This window comes from Notamacropus eugenii, chromosome 1 (genome assembly GCF_028372415.1).
Source record: "Notamacropus eugenii isolate mMacEug1 chromosome 1, mMacEug1.pri_v2, whole genome shotgun sequence".
NCBI classification, from domain to species: domain Eukaryota; kingdom Metazoa; phylum Chordata; class Mammalia; order Diprotodontia; family Macropodidae; genus Notamacropus; species Notamacropus eugenii.
Window position 1 is genome coordinate 91690096 of NC_092872.1, and position 20036 is coordinate 91710131.

The 20036-nt window shown below is 37.1% G+C and overlaps 1 protein-coding gene across 2 annotated transcripts in view; it reads right to left on the minus strand.

Annotated features, from left to right (window-relative positions):
* TXNDC11 (thioredoxin domain containing 11) overlaps nucleotides 1-20036 on the minus strand; it is a 57891-nt gene that overhangs the window by 27160 nt on the left and 10695 nt on the right. The window contains exon 4 of one of the 2 annotated variants that reach the window (XM_072609403.1): nucleotides 19538-19667. The exons of the other annotated variant lie outside the window; for it this stretch is intronic. Coding sequence (XP_072465504.1) covers nucleotides 19538-19667 — 130 coding nt within the window. The remainder of the gene's footprint in view (nucleotides 1-19537; nucleotides 19668-20036) is intronic. 2 annotated transcript variants of the gene reach the window in all.

Here is a 20036-nt window from a genome sequence, read left to right on the forward strand (position 1 = left end):
TGACAGATGATCATCCAGTCTGTTTCAAAATGTATATGTTGAGAAAGTCATTTATTCATAAGCCAGCTTACTTTTCTGTTGGAGAACTCTGATCACAAGAAAATTCTTATTTATACAGAGCCAAATCTTATTTTACTTATCTTCTAGCAACACAGAATAAATTTAATGCCTATTCCAAAGGACAGTAATTTAAACATAGATACCATGGACTGCCATTAACTTCCCTCTTTAATGACTGACCTTTAAATAGCATTTTAAGGTTTACAATGCACTTTATACCCAAATCTCAAAGGCACTTTTTCAAATACAAATATTACAGATAAAGAAACTGAGGCTCTGAGAAGTTAAAAGACTTCTCAAGGTAATACAGTAATTAGGTATTGTTGAGGTTTAGGGGTGCTGGGACACCAAAATAGCGACACACAGGTCCTGCCCAAATGAATTCAACCCAAGCTTTCTTTCACCAAAACACAAGGTTTATTGGAACACAAATAGAAGGTGGGCATGAATCTAAAAATCCACCATTATTGCCGGACTCTTAAGGAACATAAGCACTGGCTAAACTCTTAAGGAATCTACGTGCCTTAATGGAGGCAAGATGGATCTTATATAAGACTGTGGGAAGGATCTAGGAGTGGCCAAATAATCTGGGGTGATTGGGAGGTGACAGAGAAGGACTGAAAAACACCAGGAACCTGGATCACATGTCCAAGGGAAAATAAGTTCTAGATAGGATCAAAGGTAGGAAGTGGCCTGGGCAATCCTGAGGTAACAGAGAATTGGGAGATTTCGTGTAGGCCACAATGAAAGGCCAGTTGAGAGGATCACTGGAATGGGTAGATGCCTCAGGTGAACACCAGAGACTTGCCATGTAGGAAAGTTCAAGAGGAGGTGGGCAGGGGGGTGGTTACAAGGCCTGTATACATCAGTATCAGAGGCAGTATTTGAATCCAGGGCTTTCTGATTCCCAAGTCCAATTTACTTATTTTTTTTAACTATATCATTCTATTTCCTTTGCCAAGCTTAAATATCTCACTGTTTCATCTTCCAATATTCTAAGATCATTCTGAATCGTAATATTGTCATCTCTAAGATAACCTTGCTATCAAAAGTGGTAGGTTTTTATTTTCAATCAGGTCAAAATTCTTCTTCCTGAAATTCATGGGCCTCCACTAAATAATGCTATCTAAGCCAGTCTTCCTCCCTGTTCAATGATGCCCCAAGACCCCTGCTGATGCTGTGCCCCCGTTTGCTCTATCTACATCCCCTACACAGAATCACAGATCGAGAGCTCCAAGGGACCTTTTTTCTAATGGTCCTTACACTTCTTGACCTTTCTACAGTTTTTGACGCTACCAGTCACTCTTCTTGATACTCTCTTCTCTCTGGGGTTTTGTGACACTGCTCTCTCCTGCTAATTTTCCTACCCCTCTGACAGCCCTTTTCTTTGTCTTCTTTGAGAGATCTTCATCCACTTCATGCCCACTATGGGAATCTCCCAACACTCTGTCCTGGATCCTCTTCTCTTATCTACTTTTTGACTTGATGGTCTCATGGTTTTTTTGAGGTTTAAGGGTGCTCAGGATCCCAAAAGACCAACATGCTGGGTCCTGCTCATATAAATTAGACTCAAGCTTTCTTTCAGCCAAAGAAAAACAAAGTTTATTGAAGATCTGCCATACTGGCCAGGCCCTTAAGAAATCTGAGCATTTGTAATGCTTGTATTGACAACCAGAAACAGACAGAATCTGAACTAGATTGAATCTGAGCCTTTTCATGGAGGCAAAATGGAACTTATATACAAAAAAATTGTGGGAGGGATCTAGGGTTGGCCATGTAGTCTAGTCTGGGGTAACTAGAGGAGGGATTTAAGGAGGATCTTGATGTGGACAATGGTTAGGATTAGTTTAAGGGTAACAGATGGCATAGGTATTTTGATAGGATCAAGGGTGGGAAATAGCCGGAGGCAATACAGGGGTAACAGACAATGGAGGGGTAGGCTAGGTTAAGGGTAACAGATTTGAACATGAAAAGCCAAATCAAGTGGGAAGATTCAAGGAGAGTTCAAGGGGGGTCCCAGAGCCTGTACCCCATCAGTTTCAATTATCATCTTTATGAAGATGATTCTCAGATTTACTTGTCCAGACCTATATTCTCTCCTGACCTCTGGTCTCCCATCTCCAGTTGCTAACAGGATATCCCAAGCCGTATGTTCCCTGGACATCTTCAACTCAACAGGCCTGCTGAGGTTCAGGGTACACCCTAAAATACTGAGGTACAAGGCTGTCTCAAAATAATTTACTCAGAGAACCAGGAGAATATTGTGCACAGAAATAGCCACAGTGTGCGATGACTAATTTTGATTGACTTAGCCCTTCTCAGCAATGCAAGGACCTAAAGCAATTCCAAAGAACTCATGATGGAAAATGCCATCCACATCCAGAGAAAGTACTATGGAGTCAGAATGCAGAGCAAAACAGACTATTTTCTTTTTTTGTTTTATTTTGCTTTCTTTCTCTCGGTTTCTCCCATTCGTGTAATTCTTCTATGCAACATGACTAATGTGAAAAGGTGTTTAATAGGAATCTATGTATAGAGCCTATATCAGATTGCATGTCATCTTGGGGAGGGAGGGGGAGAAAATTTGAAATTATGGAGGTAAATATTGAAAACTAAAAGTAAATAAATTAATAAATTGAAAAAAAAAAGAAAAATGAATTTGCTCAGGCTGTTTCTAAATAACGTAAAGGAATTTATTGAGGGTATAACATAGACACGAAGCAGGCTCCTCCACCCCTTAAGGGAGACCCAGTTTCATGGAGAGTCCAGTTTAAGAGGGGGCAGTGCCTCCCAAGGAAGCTGGCCATTTCAGGAAGACACTGAGTATGGGGAATACTTGCTAATGAGAGATGTCCAAGTAAGGGGAATGCCCCCTGCTTAAGGAGGGTGGTCCCCAACCAAGAGAGGTTAGGGATTCTTACAGAGTAAAACCTTATGTGGGCAGGGAGATGAGGAAACCAGAGACAGTTCAGAGTTTCCAGCACTACCATTATTCCATAGTTCAGCCCTAGTCAGAGGGACCCCAGGAGGGGTCAAGGTTAGTTTGGTACTTCAGAGACCTGCCTACTACAATCTCATTGTCTCCTAAAGTGTCTTTAAGTGGTACTTAAGATAATGGGCTTCTCATTGTACCCATTTTGACCCTATTTGAATCTCATCATCTTCCCCTCTCCAGAAGTAGGCACCCAAATTCATTTGGGAAAAAGGGTGGGGGTCATGCATTCTTCATCAGGTCCAAAACTGAATTCTTCATCTTTCCCCCAAATGTTCTTCTCCTTTCTGAATTTGCCTAGTATTGTTGAGGGTACAACCATCCTCCCTGACATATAATTAAGTATCATAGTCAACTCCTGACTCTCACCTCCCCCATGCCCAATCAGTTGTCAAGTCCTGCTGATTTTACCTTTGCAACATCTCCTACACCTCTTACTCTTCTCCCACACTGTCACCACCTGGTGCAGGCTCTCATCATTTCAGGGTTGAAATCACTTATTCAAGTCTCTACGCTCTCCAATCCATTCTCTACTCAAGGTAATTTTAAGCGCAGATCTGACCTTTCTCCTTCCTCTCCCATTCAATAAATTCCAGTAGTTCCTTATTATCTCCAAGATTAAATATAATGGCTTTACTTATAATTAAATATAATTGGTTTTCAAAAGTCCTTCATATCCTGATCTCTTCCTACCTCTCTAGTCTTTTTCCACCTTCTACATACTATGCAATATATCAACACTGGTCTCCTTGCTCCATTCCTAGACTCTGCATTTTCACTGGCTTTCCCCCATGCCTAGAATACTCTCCCTCCTCGCTTCCTTCAAGTTGAAGTTAAAGACCCTAGGTTGAAAAGCAAGAAGCTTTTCCTAATTAAACTCAGTACCTTCCCTCTGAGACTACCCCCAATTTGTTCAATCTAGATCTTGTTAGCACATCAATGCTTACAGGTTGTCTCCCCCATTAGATTGTGAGCTCCTCAACAGCAACGGCAGTTTTTTGCCTTTCTTTGCATCTCCAGCACTTAGCACAGTAGATAGGAGATAGTATTCACTTAATAAATGTTAAATGATTGATGAAGAAAAATGAAGAAACCAAGGCCCAGGGAGGTGAAGTAACTTGCTCAAGATCACAAAAGTAGTATCATGGAATGAATTTCAACACAAGTCTCTCCAGCCATGCTCTTTTATAATACATCACATTTATTCCCACCTCTGTACCTTTGTTTAGGCTGATTTTTCCAATTTATAATGTTTTCCCTTCTCTTCCAATTCATGCACTAATTATCCCTCCTAGCTCAAATGAATTCCTATAAAAATCAGCAGCCACATACAATTTAGCACTTGTTGACCTACTTTACAAATAATTTAAAATTCTGATTTGTAACAGAGCCCAGAATCACTTCTAAAGCAAACCATGTGCTTCTTTTAAATACATTTAAGGTCTGCATGCATATGTTCGTGCAAATACAAGCAATCACAAATGTCTGGAAATTTATCGAATTTCCAGATCAGCTAAAGGAATTAGGAAGGTACATTCGCATTCAAAGAATTAACTTCTCAAGTCTACTCACCTAAAAAAAAATCCAATGAGTAAACCTGACATTCATTTAGGATTAAGTCCTTGTTTGGGCTCTAAATTCAATTCATTTAAGCAAGCATTTACTATTACATATTATAGAGTTTAAGTGGTTTGCTATTATATACATTGCTATACTACCACGGATACTATGCTAGAAGCTGGGGGAGAGAAAGTTTCGTTAGGGTCAATACCTTAATGGAGCTGACAAACTAGTTTAAAACTATATAGTAGTGGTGGTAGTGTTCCAATTGTCTTCAGTTGTGTCCAACTCTTTCTGAACCCATTTGGGATTTTTTTGGCAAAGTTACTAGAGTGGTTTACCATTTTTATCTTCAGCTCATTTTACAGATGTGAAACTGAGGCAAACAGGATTAAGTGATTTGTCTAGGGTCACACAGCTAGTAAGTGTCTGAGGCCACATTCGAACTCAGGTCCTTCTGCTAGCAGCCCAGAAGTAGCAATAGTAATAACAATAATAACATTTAAATAGCTATATATCAGAGGCAGTATTTGAATAGATAATGATCATAATAATAGCATTTATATAGTGCCTTAAGGTTTGCAAAGCACTTTTTCTGTTTTATCTCTTGATTCTTAGATGAACAAACTGAGGCTCAATAGGGTTAAGTGATTTGCCCTGAGTTGCAAAGCTAGTAAATATCTGTGGAAAGATCTGACCATATCTGAACTCCTGCTCCTGTGCTCTATACACTGTGCTCCCTACTGCCTCCTAGCATCATAGTACTATTAGGTTTAGAGGTGCTGGGACCCAGAAATTCAAGGGCAAGCAATGCAGGTCCTGCCTCTAATGAATTCGGCCCAAGCCTTCTTTCAGCCAAAGACAAGTTCGTTTATTTTTTATTATATTATTTATTTGAACACTGATCGGGCTGGGCAAGATTTTAAAAATCCACACTACTATGATGCTTGTACTGACAAGCAGGCTAGACTGAGTCTGTCTTTGTATAGCTAGTGCAAGACTCTTAAGAATCTGAGCAATTTAATGGGGGAGAAGATGGACCTTACATACGGAAAGACTGTGAGAAGGATCTAGGAGTGGCCAAGTAGCCGGGAGTGACTGGGAAGTAACAGAGAAGGACCTGGAAGGTCCAGGTGCCCCAGGTGAATGCCAGAGACCTGGGCCACATGGGAAAGTCCAAGGGCTTTTCCTTTTTGGGGCTTCAGATACCATCCCCACCATTACAACAAGGTACAAAGGCCATGTGAAGGAGAGAAAAGAAACCCAAAGGATCTTTAGCTACCTAAAATTATCAGCCACTGATTTAATATATTAAGTTCATATTGTGGCCCTTTGCTACTTAATTGCCTACTAGTCACACCTCAACAGAATGAGGTGGCAGAATAGAAAGAATTCTGGATTTACAGGCAGAATTCCTAGGTTTGAAACCATGTACTTGAGCAAACCACTTAAGCTCTATAAGTCTTAGTTGCTTGATCTGTAAAATCGGGATAATATTACCAGCTCTGTCTACTCCCTCAAGATTATTATGAGAATAAGATGTAATTGAAGGAACCTGCTCTGTGACTCAAGAGTGTTGATTAATTATTGGGGAGGGGACACTAAAGGTTCAAGTGCCTTAGCTAGGGTTACACAGTCAGCACGTAGCACAGGTGGGACTTGAACCAACACCTCCTTACTGAGGCCAGCATTCTACCCACTAGGCAATACTAACTCTCACTAAAACTAAAATTACATAATTTATTCTTTAACTTAGAGGGCATTTTATGCTTTTGTAGAGCCCCAGGGTTAACTATATAAACATCAGCTATCATCATTCAGTGGAAACAGGAAATAATGGTTCAGAGAGCTGTCCAGGAATCTAATCTAAAATTACTTTTTATCAGAGCTGTAATTTCATTAGTATTAGGGATTCCAAGTGAGGGAATTACTTCTATCAATGCAGACCCACAGCTGTTCTATCACTTACAGTCTTTAGAGAGTTAGAGAGGTTAAGTGATTTATCCAAAGTTACATGGCCAGCACACATCAGAGGCAGGACTTTAACCTAGGTTGTCCTGCAGACTATCCACCTAAATGTAAACAATTATTACTAGTACTCCGTATGAAAGAGAAGAGAAACCTACTTTAAACCTAGCAAGATCAACAATAAAGTTTCCTCAGACTTCTGATAACCCCAAAATGCAAAACTACTGTGCTTTCATTTTACAGGTCTACATAAACCATTAAATTCATTCTGAATAATGATAAAAATATCACGATTAGACATTAAACAAGATTATCTCCTTTACATCATCAACGTGACTATGACCAAACAGAGCATCATAATGGTATCTATTTTCTTATATTCATTTGAAAACAGTGGAATATATTTCATTACCAAGTCCCAAGTAAAATTTTAAAGAGACTACTCCATTTCTCTTTGTTAAATGAAAAATAGATTTTTAACAGCTATACTGCTACAATGCAAAGCTTGAGAGGTATGCATGAATGAAAAAGCTGCTACAGTTCAAAACAGATAACACATTTATTATTCAATAACACTTCATATTGCGGTTGAAACCATCTTTAGGTGGGGCTAAAACTTTCAAATTAGTGAATTCAGTAGCCAGTACATGCAAAGAGCACCCCATGGCCATATTCTCTTCACTGCCAAAGAAATGACAATAATGAGCAAGATTAAATAACTATTCTAGATGCTTCACAGGGCGTGAGAGTTAAAAACAGTAGGAAAAAATTCCATAAAATTTAACTAATAACTAAGAATGCTAACTGTACAATTTTAAGTGGTGACTATTTGGCAAACATTCATGATAATGTCATATTTGTATGTGGCTTTGAAACATAACAGTTCTGAGATTAAAACATAATACAGACATAAAAAAGAGGGCAATACAAGAGGGGGGAAGAGACAAAGGTCTGTTTATTTTCCTGGTAAGTCAACATTAAAAGTTTCTGAGTTTGAAGCTGGGAAACAATTTTCACAGGAAGTATCTCAATTAAAGTTCTCATTTCTCAAATATATAGAGAATGGAGTTTATAAGAATACAAGTTATTCCCCATTTGACAAATGGTCAAAGTATATAAAAATGTAGTTTTCAGATGAAGAAATCAAAGCTATCTATAGTCAATTGAAAAAATACTCTAAATCACTATTAACTAGAGGAATGCAAATTAAAACAACCTGAGATACCACCTCACAGACTGGCTAATATGACAGAAAAAAAATGATAAATGTTGGAGAAGATATGAAAAAACTGTGAAGTGATCCAACCATTCTGGAGAGCACTTAGGAACTATGCCTAAAGGGCAATTAAACTGTGCACACCCTTTGATCCAGCAATACCACTACTAAGTCTGTATCCCAGAGAGATCATAAAAAAAGGGGAAAAAGCCTATTTGTACCAAAATATTTATAGCAGCTCTTTTTCTGGTGGCAAAGAACTGGAAATTAAGGGGACAATCATCAACTGGGCAATGGCTGAACAAGACTTACGTGAACTGAACACTACACTACACAATAACAGTAATATTGTGAGATGATCAACTGTGATTGACCTAGCTCTTCTCAGTAATACAATGATCCAAGACAATTCTAAGACTCATGATGGAAAATGCTATCCACAACCAATCAAACACCTGAGGGAGTCTAAATGCAAATCGAAGCACATTATTTTCACTTTAATTTTTTGTTTTTTTCCTTTTGTTCTGTTTCTTCTTTCACAAAATGACGAAGATGGAAATATGTTTTACATGATTGCACATATATAACCTATATCAAACTGCTTAAGGGTAGGAAGGGAGGGAGAAATTTGGAAAGCAAAATTTTTATTTAAAAAAATGTTAAAAACTGCCTTTATAAACAATCAGAAAAAAATGAAATACTATTTATAAGAAAAAAATCTGACACAAATGAAATGACTAAACAACAACAATAACAAAAACCATCAAAATTACATATTTGGGGTGGAATAGAGAAAAAGATCAAGGAAATCAAACCTATAATCAGACCAAATATACAAAGAAGATACCTGAAAACAAAAGAAGTATCTGAGTTTGTTCTACTTGGACCTTGGGGAAGTCTATATTTTGCAACACTCTCTGCCAGATTTAAATCTGCCCCTCTCATGAGGCTAGATTATTTTTGAGAAATGAAAACAACAGCTTCAAAACATATATCACAGATTCTGGCAAATGCTCTTTTTTTATCCTCCCCTGGGAGAAAGAGGGATGTGAAAAAAAGCGAACACACTCACCCACAAAATATGCAGATTATTCTATTACTCTTGTATGCTCAATTGCAAATATCTATAAACTGATGAATTAAAAAAAGCAAAATGAATTCTTTCTCAATTTCACACTAATTGTATCTTAGAACATTAGTCTAAGAACAAATCAGACTGCTCAGGTATATGTCAACCTACTGTTTTCTTCATTTTAAAAAAAATTAGGCTTTGGGCTATACTAGCTATGAGATTAACCCTCATCTTAATCTTGTGCTAATGGGTCAAAATCATCCATATCTGACTTCCGTACTCCAGTTCTATTCATTTATCCATTAACAGTTACTTTATTAGCTGCAAAAATACAGGTAAAATAGTCTTTCAACTTCCAAAATATCCACTGTATATATTGACTCAAATTTATGTGAAACTTTTCATATTTAAAATTCTTAAAAATTTAACTTATACATGATAAAAAATAGCCATTACTATGCATTGATTGTTTTATAAGGATTAAAGCTTGCCAGGACAACAAATGTTCATTATTATAGCTTAGCAAAAAAACTTCTCTCTTGAATGTATAATACTTGTAGCTATTTGTAAATTTTAGCAGATGGTTTGTACACCCTCTTGTGGTCTAGGAATAGATCACCTTTTCCTGGCCTTTTTTTCTACTTTCAGTTTTTGTCACTCCTAACTAAACTTACACATCACATTTTTAAAAGTATGAAGTCATTTTATTCACCAACACTATTAAACTTTAACTTCAAATTTAGATAACTATGCTACCACCCTCTGTCCAGCATTTAGAGCAATACTGCACTGACAGATAACGTATAAATACAGTGTACTGGGTTATTTCAATTAAAAATCGTTTGTTAAATTACTATGTGCCAGGTATGTAGGATACAAATAAAAAAAACAGCAAAATAGTCCCTGACCTCAAGTAATAATAGAGATAGATAGACAGACAGACAAGACAGAAAGACAGATGGTTAGATGAATGAATAGGTGTGTGTGTGTGTTCTGGGCAAAATATTCTACAGGCATCAAGTAACATATATACATGTAAGAAAACACAAAACATAAACAAAATAGTCTCTGGAGGAAAGGCACTAGTGGGAAGGGGAGGGAAAAGAGGAAGGAAATCAAGGAAGGCCTCATGTACAAGGCAGCAATTAAGTTGAGCATTAAAGGAAGTCAGGAATTCTAGCCAGTGAAGGTAAAAAGGATGAGTATTCCAAAAGTGGGGGGCAACCTGTGCAAAGGCTGAGTGCAAGGAACAGCAAGCAGACCTCAGAGTGTGGAAAGGGAGTGATGTGTAGTAAGTCAATGAAGGTAGGATAGAAAGAGATTAAGAATTTCTATGACAAAAAAAAGAGTTTGCATTTCAGCTTAAAAGCAATAGGAAGCCACTGCAAAGGAGACTTATCCTTGAGGAATATCACATTGGAATCTGTGTGTAGGATAGGCTAAAGGGTTAAGAAACTCCAGTAGGCTTTGTTCAAAAACTTAATTTCTCACCATTAAATTTACCTAACTCTTAAGACCAAAGAACCAAAAAGCAAGATTCATTGCAACTTTCCTTAAGTAACTGGCACATGCTTCAGATCAGGCTCCATGACCTGTACAAAAGGAAAGGATGGCAGGAAGAATCACAGGATCTTTGTGGGGAGGTTCTACCTGCTCTATACCAAGGTCCAGGATAACCCTGGCTAGATGTGTCCACTGTCTTCTCTGAGCCTTTCCAGAGAATTTCTTAACTATTCTTTTTGCCCCACAATGAACCTAATTTGGGACTTCATGTGAAATTGGTTAACTAATGCCCTCCTACAAAATACTGCCCTTGATGTCTTTGAAAGCTAAGATATCCTAAATTTCAAAGAAAACTTGTCCATCTCTGCTTTAATTAGATGGGAAAAGCAACAGGAAAAGACATGCGCATTTCAATCCAAGGAAGATAATCTGAAGGAAGACAAATTTCTTACATGGTTTTGAATGAGGACTAGTCAATAACAGCTACCTTTGCAGCGTCCACCAAGAGCATCACGGTAAGGCGTTTACATCCATGGATGCGCCTACCATTCAGGACGCTATGGAATACTTTCAACTCTTTCATTGAGGAAGAAAATATCAGTCTTACAAAAACCAGACTGATTGACCTGACTGCAGAACAGAGATTAAAGCAGACTGTTTGCTAGCGTTTTGTTTTGTTTCCTCTTTCTCGTGGTTCACTCCATTGGTTCCAATTCTTCTTTACAACATAATCAATGTGAAAATGTTTAATATGAATGTATATGTAGAGCTTCTATCAGATTGCATGCCATCTTGGGGAGGTGAGGAGGGGAAGGAGGCTGAAAAAATTTAAAACCCAAAAGCTTGTAAAACTGAATGTTGAAAACTAAAAATTCATTAATTTTTTAAAAAACTAGACTAAGAGTCATCCACCTCCACTAATTTTCCAAAAAAAAAATTTGAATCCAACATAAAAATAATTTTGCAAAGATGCAAAGATAAAGTGATAGCTAACATTTATATAGAATTTTAATTTTTGTAAAGAGTTTTACACATATTATATTATCTTCACAACAACCCTGTAAGGTAAATACCATTTTATATCAAGGAAGCTGAGACTAGGAGAAATTAAATAATATACAGCAGGATCACACAGCTGTCTGAGGCAGGATTTCAGTTCAGGTTGACCTACTGCACTACCTAACTGATAATTCATAGGCCAAAGTTCAGAAAATTGTCACTGTTTAACTTTATATGCATGAACTATGTAAACCTGAAAACTATATAAAATGTACAAGGTTTGAAGTTTACAAACTGATATTGTAGGTCCTAATACAGTGTCCTTGAGCACTTTATTTAGTACCCATCATGAAATTATCTATGAGCCTATAAGCAGCACAGCAATATTCACTCTCTGATATCAGTTTCTGTCCCAAAGCAAGTGCTTAATAAATATTTGTTGACAGTTTTTATAATATTTAAATAAGTTAAAGGTCAAATGATTATAAATTGGATCTGAACTCCTGATCATATTTGAAAAACAAAAGTCTTTGGTTAGAGAACTGATTTGGGTAAGTGCCATTAAAGTGAAGTATTGAACCAGATCTATGCTTTTGGTGAGTACTGGAAGCTCCCAATAAGGAAGCATCACCAATGCCGAGAAGCATCAATATTCAATTAAAATATTTTTTCATGATTTATATTTTCAAAAGTATATAATGAATTCAAAGAAATATAACGTGTTCAATTAAAAACAATCTACTTTAAAGAACAGTATGAATGAACACTTGTCAGTCTGTGTAAACTTTAAAACAAAAATCTGATGTGATTAAAAATTATTTAGTTTGGATTATTTTCCTTCTCATGTAATAAAGATATGGTTGGATAATTTTTACCTTCTAAAACTGTTTACAAGTTATTATGAGCAAACAAATTATCTTCTAAAAATAAGAAGAAACAAGACCAAATGTATTCCTGAAAGTATTATATATAACTACAAATGTAAATTAAGCCCCAAAACTGAAACCATGACAAACCACAAGAGTATATACTATTAGCAAAAGTTAGTTTTTATTTTTTATTTTATTTTTTTATTTCCCAGGATGCCTAAATTTAAGCATACCTATTACATAAAGATCCAGATTTGCAAAAAAAGAAATCAGGGAATGCATGTCTAGGCACAACAAAAAGTTAAGAGGATGGCTTTAAATAGCAAGCTTCCTAATGAACTTAAATCAATTTATCAAGAACTAACAGCAATATTCAGTATGGCTTTAAAGTTTAAAAAGCAAGTTACATATATTATCCCATTTATATCTCACAATCCTATCAGGTAGGTTATGATAGGTATTAATTTACAAATGAAGGAAATCAAGGGTCAAAGATGCTAAGTAATTTGTCCCTGGTCCCACAGCGAATAAACGTCTGCTTCAGAATCTGAATCTGGGTCCTACTGACTTCAAGACCAGCACTTTAGCCACTAAAACAGATTATTATCTCTTTTATGGAGAAAAATAATTTACTTACCCGTAACTTCTCAAAAGTTATACTTGTATTTTGCCTAAAGCAGGACTCATACAAAAATAAGCAGTTTCTTCAATCTCAGTCAATGAAAGAATATATGTCATTAGCCTCCATCTGTTCCATTCTAATTTTGAAAGAACTATTTTCTTCAGTGAGCTTTTGAACCTCCTTTTCCATTTGGCTAATTCTGCTTTTGAAAGCATTCTTCTCCTCATTGGCTTTTTGAACCTCTTTTGCCAATTGAGTTAGCCTGTTTTTCAAGGTGTTATTTTCTTCAGCATTTTTTTGGGTCTCCTTTAGCAGTGTGCTGACCTGCTGTTCATGCTTTGACTGCATATCTCTCATTTCTCTTCCCAGCTTTTCCTCCACCTCTCTAAGTTGATTTTCAAAATCCTTTTTGAGCTCTTCCATGGCCTGAGCCCACAGAATATTTAGTCTGGATGTTTGGGATACAGAGGCCTTGACTTCTATGTCTTTCCCTGATGGTAAGCATTGTTCTTCCTCATCAGAAGGGAAGGGAGGAGATGCCTGTTCACCAAGAAAGTAACCTTCTATAGTCTTATTTCTTTTCCCTTTTCTGGGCATTTTCCCAGCCAGTGACTTGACCTCTGAATATTCTCCTCACACCCACCTCTCCTCCTGATCCTCCCAGCCAGCACTTGGGGTCTGAGATTCAAATGCTGCTCCCCGGCCTCGGGGCTTCGGCAGGGGCAGGGCTGCTATTCAGTGTGAGATTAAGTTCAGGTGCTCAGGTCGGGGCAGGGCCGCCTCTCAGGCTCAGTTCCCTCAGGGGGTTTATGCAGAGACCTTCAACAATGGATCCAGGCTCCTGCCTGCTTGGGGAGCCCTGGTCTACCGCTGCGCCAGCCACTGCCTCCCTAGGGGGCCTGAGCCATGGGGGCACCCCACTCCCCTCTCGACCCGCCAAGAAGACCCTCTCACTGACCCCCGCCACCTGTGGGTGGAGGGACCTGCACAGCCGCTGGAGATCCCATCCCTGAAGCCCGCTCAGATCTGCTCCTCTCCGTGCGGCGGCCGCGGCAGGGCTGGGCTGGGCTCCGCGTCCGCAGCGCAACGGACCCTCCGCGAGAGGTCTGCAGGTCCCTCTGGAACAGAAATCTCCCCTGCTCCACTGTGCTGTGGCCTCCACTACTCTAGATCTCGCCGTGAGTTCCTTTTTACTGATGTTGTATGGGTTGTGGGTTCAGAGCTATGTGTATATGCATCTTTCTACTCCGCCATCTTGGCTCTGCCCCCAAGAATATATGCAAACATGCAAAGAGACAGCTACTCTGAATATCACCACATAACAGAGAAAAATCAAAGACTTAGTGATAGGGTAGCTCCTTTAACGACAACATTACTTTTGAATCCACAGAGCCATAGGTATCATACTAGAACTGGGCTGTCAAAAGAGTTCTCTTGGTTCTGCATGTCACCAATCATCTTCAACACAGCCAGACCACAATGTAACATACTAGGAAAGATGTGGAGAACATTTGCTACTGGCTTCCATGATTGTGAGAAGATGCTATGTATTCTTAACTTCCCTTCGGAAAACTTATTTAATAGGAAATTCAAATAAACAATATGTACCTAGGAGCCAACTCCTTTGACCAACGCAATTTAATGCCCTTCATCTGACTGCACTATAGCAAAATCAAAGAAGTTCCTATTCCACTGCTACCACACTTTGAACCACAGATGGAACTATAATCTAATTTTGTGATTTTACGTTGCTTATATCTTGATCTTACCACAAATGCCATGCTAACCATCCAAACCAAATAATTTTTTTCTTTGAATTACAGCAAGAAGAAATGCTAACAAGACTACAAGAGAAAACCATGATTTTTAGCAAGCATTTTGCAAGATTACAGGTGCCACGTATGAGTTTATCTAGATAGAACTGGAACTCTGTTTTGGTTTTTAAAACCAACCTTAAGAACAAAGAATAATTTATGGTGGAACACTACTGTAATGAGCAGGATGTTCTCAGAAAAACCTGGAAAGAACTGCATGAGCTGATGCAAAGTGAAATGTACTGTGCACAAAGTAACAGCAATATTGTGAAATGATTAGCTATGAACGACTTAGCTATTCTCAGCAATACGATAATCCAAGACTACTCTGAAGGACTGATGACGGAAAATGCTATCCATCCCCAAAGAAGGAACTGATGGTGTCTGAATACAGATTGAAGAATACTTCTTTAACTATATTTCTGAGGTTTTGTCTATGTTTCCTTTACAATATTATAAATATGTTTTGCATGACTGCACATTTATAACCTATATGAAATTGCTTGTCTTCTCAATGAGGGGGGTTGGGGTGAGAAAGGAGGAAGGAAGAGAATCTGGAACTCAAAGTTTTAGAAACAAATGTTAAAAATTATTTTTACATGTAAATGGGGAAAATAAAATAATAAATAAAATAAAAATTTTTTAAAAGGAAAAAGGCATAATCTTGATTATTGATAATAATAATCCTTAACAATTACAATTCAGAATTCTAATTAACTATACAATCAAAGTACAGAAAGATCTTAAATAAAGCCAGTGATATTTTGTTCTTGTTGTCACTGCATTACCTATCACATGCTAACATGAACTCAACTTGATAGAAATATCCAACAAAATTTTAAAGCAACATTTAAAAGCACTATTGAAAAATAAATCATTAATAAGAAATGCAAAAATGACTGTACATGTATAATCTATATTGAACTGCTTATCTTCTCAAAGAAGGGAGAGGGCAGAGAGGGAAGGAAAGAATTTGGAACTACAAATTTTAAAAAATGAATGTTAAATGTTTTCATTTACATGTAACTGAGAAAATAGAAAATAATTAAATGTAAAAAAAAAGACAAAAGACTATTTTCTTCTTTGGTGAAATATATTCTAAAAAACATTAGCTATTTCACCAACATTTAGTGATAACAGAAATATAATTAATATGCCAAATTCCAATTTATAAAAAAAAAAACATTCAAAATTTTTAGGTCCTCCAGGAAATTCCTTAAACACATCTAAGATTTTGCTCTTTTGGTATTTATGGCTGGCAGCTCATTCCTCCTACTATTTCTCTTTAGGTGGCACTCATGAACCTCTCTACCTTTATTTCCTCCCTACCTCAACAGTAGTTCAAACCTGTTATTAAATTTTAGAAATGGAAGCAACTTTATAGAATATATAATTAAATTTTTGTTTTACCAAAAGATGAAATAAATGATACTGCCTGAGAAAAATACATATTAGCATTATTGATGTTTTATTATATTTTTTATTTATTTTGCTAAATATTTCCCAATTAACATTTTAATATGGTTATAGCAGTACTTGGAAGTGTTATGGACTACATATCTGGCACCTCTGGTCTAGTCTACAAGCAGGTTAATGTCTAAATAATCAAGACAGAATACTGTATGTTCTCTTCCAGAAGGTACATAGGAAGGGTGACTAACACTTTCCACTAAGGTCTATCCTTCAACATGATAATGAAGGAATTCTATCCTATGTGCCACCAAAATCTCTCCTGCTTTAATTACATTTGGAATCACAAAATTATAGACCCTTAGACCTGCAAGGGATATTTAGACATCATCTAGTCAAGTCTTCTCATTTTATAGATGAAATAGGACTATAGATATAAGCTAAGTAACTTGCTCACAGATGCACAAGATGATGACAGAGCTAGGATTAGACCCAGGTCACTTTAGAGTCTAATGCTCCTTCCACTGCACCATGCCACCTCTTCTGTAGACAGAGTACAAACGCATGTATCATCTTCACACAGGTCCCCTCACATACTTGAAGATTATAACGATGTCACTCACCCTTCAGTCTTCTCTTCTTTAGGCTAAATAATCCTAATTTCTTTAACCTTTCCTGACAGGACCTGTTTCTTCTCACTTTGATCATTTTTGCTGTTTAGACACTGTAGAGGAAAGAGCACTTGACTGTGAATCATTCCACCACCAACTAGTGGTGTAATCTTGGCAATTCACAACCCTTCTGGGCCTTACTTTTCTCATCTATAAAATGAGACAGTGATTTTTAAGATTCCTTCCAGTGGTAAAACACTATATAATCTTTGGATCCTAAAGCAAAAATCCTTCTACTATCTCAACTGGGAAAAGCAAACATGAATTAATGAAATTCTTTTTATTATAGAATCTTAAACTTTAATTTTTAAAATAAATTTTAAAGGAATGGTAGCTTTTTGTTTTTTCTTTCAAGCACTGAGTACAAGCAACTGGGTGACTATTAAGACAGTTATTTAGGATAACTTCTTTAATGAATAGATAGGAATGATTTGTAATTAGTATGTTAATATACATTTGAAAACTAGGGAAATTTTGGAGAAAATGCTTAATATTCGTAGCAAACTCATTTTTTCACTTGTAGTTTAAAGACAATAAAAAGTTTAAATTTATCATAAACTGTAAATTAGTAGGGGGTCTGACTTCGTGAGGTTCTATGAAACTTTGTAGGTTTTTACCCAGTCTACATTTCTGTATATTTCTGGTACATAAGTACATCTACCAATTATATTTAGAATGGGATCATAGGATTTTAAAGCAGGGAGTCCTTGGAGACCATCTAATTCAACCCCCTAATTTTTATACAGGAGGAAACTGAGGCATAAAGAGACTAAGTAACTTAGCCAAGATTACATGTCACAAACAGGATTCCAATCCACTTTCATGACTCCAAATCCAATGTTTTTTTCCATTACCCTACAATTAATACTGTCTTTAATTAACTGCATCTAAGTTCTGTAAAACTGTTTATCTCTATTCTAAGTCTCCTTTTCTCACATTCACTTATCAATCCCAAGTAGTTTGATTCCAGCCTCATCAGTCAACTGAAACTGCTCTCATCATGTCTCTAACAATGCCAAATTCAACAGGATTTTTTTCAGTCCTCATCTTTCCTGACCTTTCTACAGCATTTGACACTACTGATCACCCTCTTCTATTGGATACTCACTCTTCTCTGAGTTTTCGTGACATTGCTATTTCTCTACCTGCCTAGCTACTCCTTCTAGTCTCCTCTGCTGGATCCTCATCCTTGTCCTGCCACTCTCTACACTCTCATTTGGTAACCTCATCATGTCCCAGGGGTTTAATTATCATCTCTATACAGATGAGTCCTAGGAACACATATGCAGCCTTAAGCCTTATCCTTATCCTCATTCAGACTTATCCCTGAGATGCAGCCATACCAAGTACCTACAAAACATTTAAAACCTGATGGCCTTAGGTATTTCAAATTCAACCAGTCTAAACCAGAACTCCTTCCTCTCCAAATTCATCCTTCTGACCATTCCTATTTTTGTCCGGGGTACCATTATCCTTCTAGTCACCAAGGTTCACAACCCTGACTTCTCTATCCACCTCATCTTCACATATATCAGCAGTTGCCAGGTTCTATCTGTTCTACCTTCACAAAACCTCGTGCACCAGTTCCCTTCTCTCCATTCACATAGCCAGCCCTCTAGTTCAGGTCCTACCTAACTGATGCCTCTGCTTCAAGTCTCTTCCCTCTCTAATCCACCTTCCATACAACAAGTACTACTACTGCAGGTCTGACCATATCACTCCCCTGCTCAAAAAACTCAAACAGCTTCCCACTGGTTCTAGGGCAAAATACAAACTCCTTGTCATAATCTGGCTCCAGTCTACTTTTCCAGGTTTATTACATGTTACTCCCTTCACCTACTCTATAGTCCAACCAAATTGACTTTCTTGATGTTCTGCAAACAAATATTCCATCTCCTGTCTCGATGGCTTTGCCCTGCTTCTCCCTCATGCTTTCAATGTACCCTACTTCTTCCTCACTGCCAATTCTCTGGATCCCTAGCATCCTTCAAAATTCAGCTCAGTGACCATTTCCTACACGAAGCCCTTCCTGATTCCTCTCAATTATATCTTAAACTTACTTTGTCTTCATTTTGCATTTACTTATATGTGTATATGTTGTTTAGCTAAAGAGAATGTTGGCTCCTTGAGAGAAGGGACTATTTTGTTTTGTTTGCTATCCTTCATACATAGTAGAGTCCTTGGCACAAAGTAGGTACTTAATGAATTGCTTGTTAGAAAATGTCTCCCAGTGGTTAATTATCACATAGATATTGTTAATTCATCAGCGACAGAAAATGTCTATGTAAAGGGGGGGGAAGGAATCATATATGTCAACCACTCTAGGAATTTGTTAAGTAGAGATTAACTTCCCCAAAGTTAAAAAAAATGCAACAAAAGCATTTTTTATGAAAATTGCAGCTATTCTATAATTCACACATAGAAATCTAGATATATAACAAAATTCTATAGAGTAAATTAACAAAATTTTAGACTGCATAACAATTTTCATATAACCTGCTTTACTTCTAGAAGTCAACAAGCTAAAAGCTGTCAGAAATAAATTCTGATGAGATTTTACAACTGTCCTATTATGAAACACCAAAAAGTTTAGAACTGGAAGAGAGTCTCAAAAATTAGTACTTCTGGAATTATCTAAATGGGATTTTATTTATCTATTCTGAATGCAGTTGTGTTTTCTAACTGCTGCAAAACAGGAGCTATGAACAGATATTACTTTGTAACAAGTAAGAGAGAGTAAAGACTTTTAAAATTAGGAAAAAATCAATTTGAAATAGATACCTCATAATTTGATAGAAAATCTAGTAATTCTGACCGAGTGGGGATGTAGAGAAGTGGCGTCATCACCCGGCGAACAAACTTCTCAATGTAAACAGCACGCAAGGGGCCTTTGTATTCAATTGGTCCAAAACTAGAACCAAGAAGGAAGAAAAAAACCATACTAAGTATTAAGCCTGTGAAGCACAAATGAAATCACCAACATAAAAGGAGAAGCTCTTACTTTGAGGTGCAGGCATATATTGGAGAGGCAACCTGCTTTATCCCATGAGATAATGGGATAGTGTAGACCTTATAAATAACGAATATTATGTATAAGAGGAGGTACTAACTGTTTAACTGAGTAGCTATGACTCTACTATGAAATGGACTAATGAAGATTGAATTCCAATGAAAGAATATTCGTAAGTAATTATTAAAATATTTCATCTTTAAAGAAATATAGCACCAGCAAATAACCAACTAATTGTTCCAAGGAAGGAGGATTTTATAGCACCCTTTC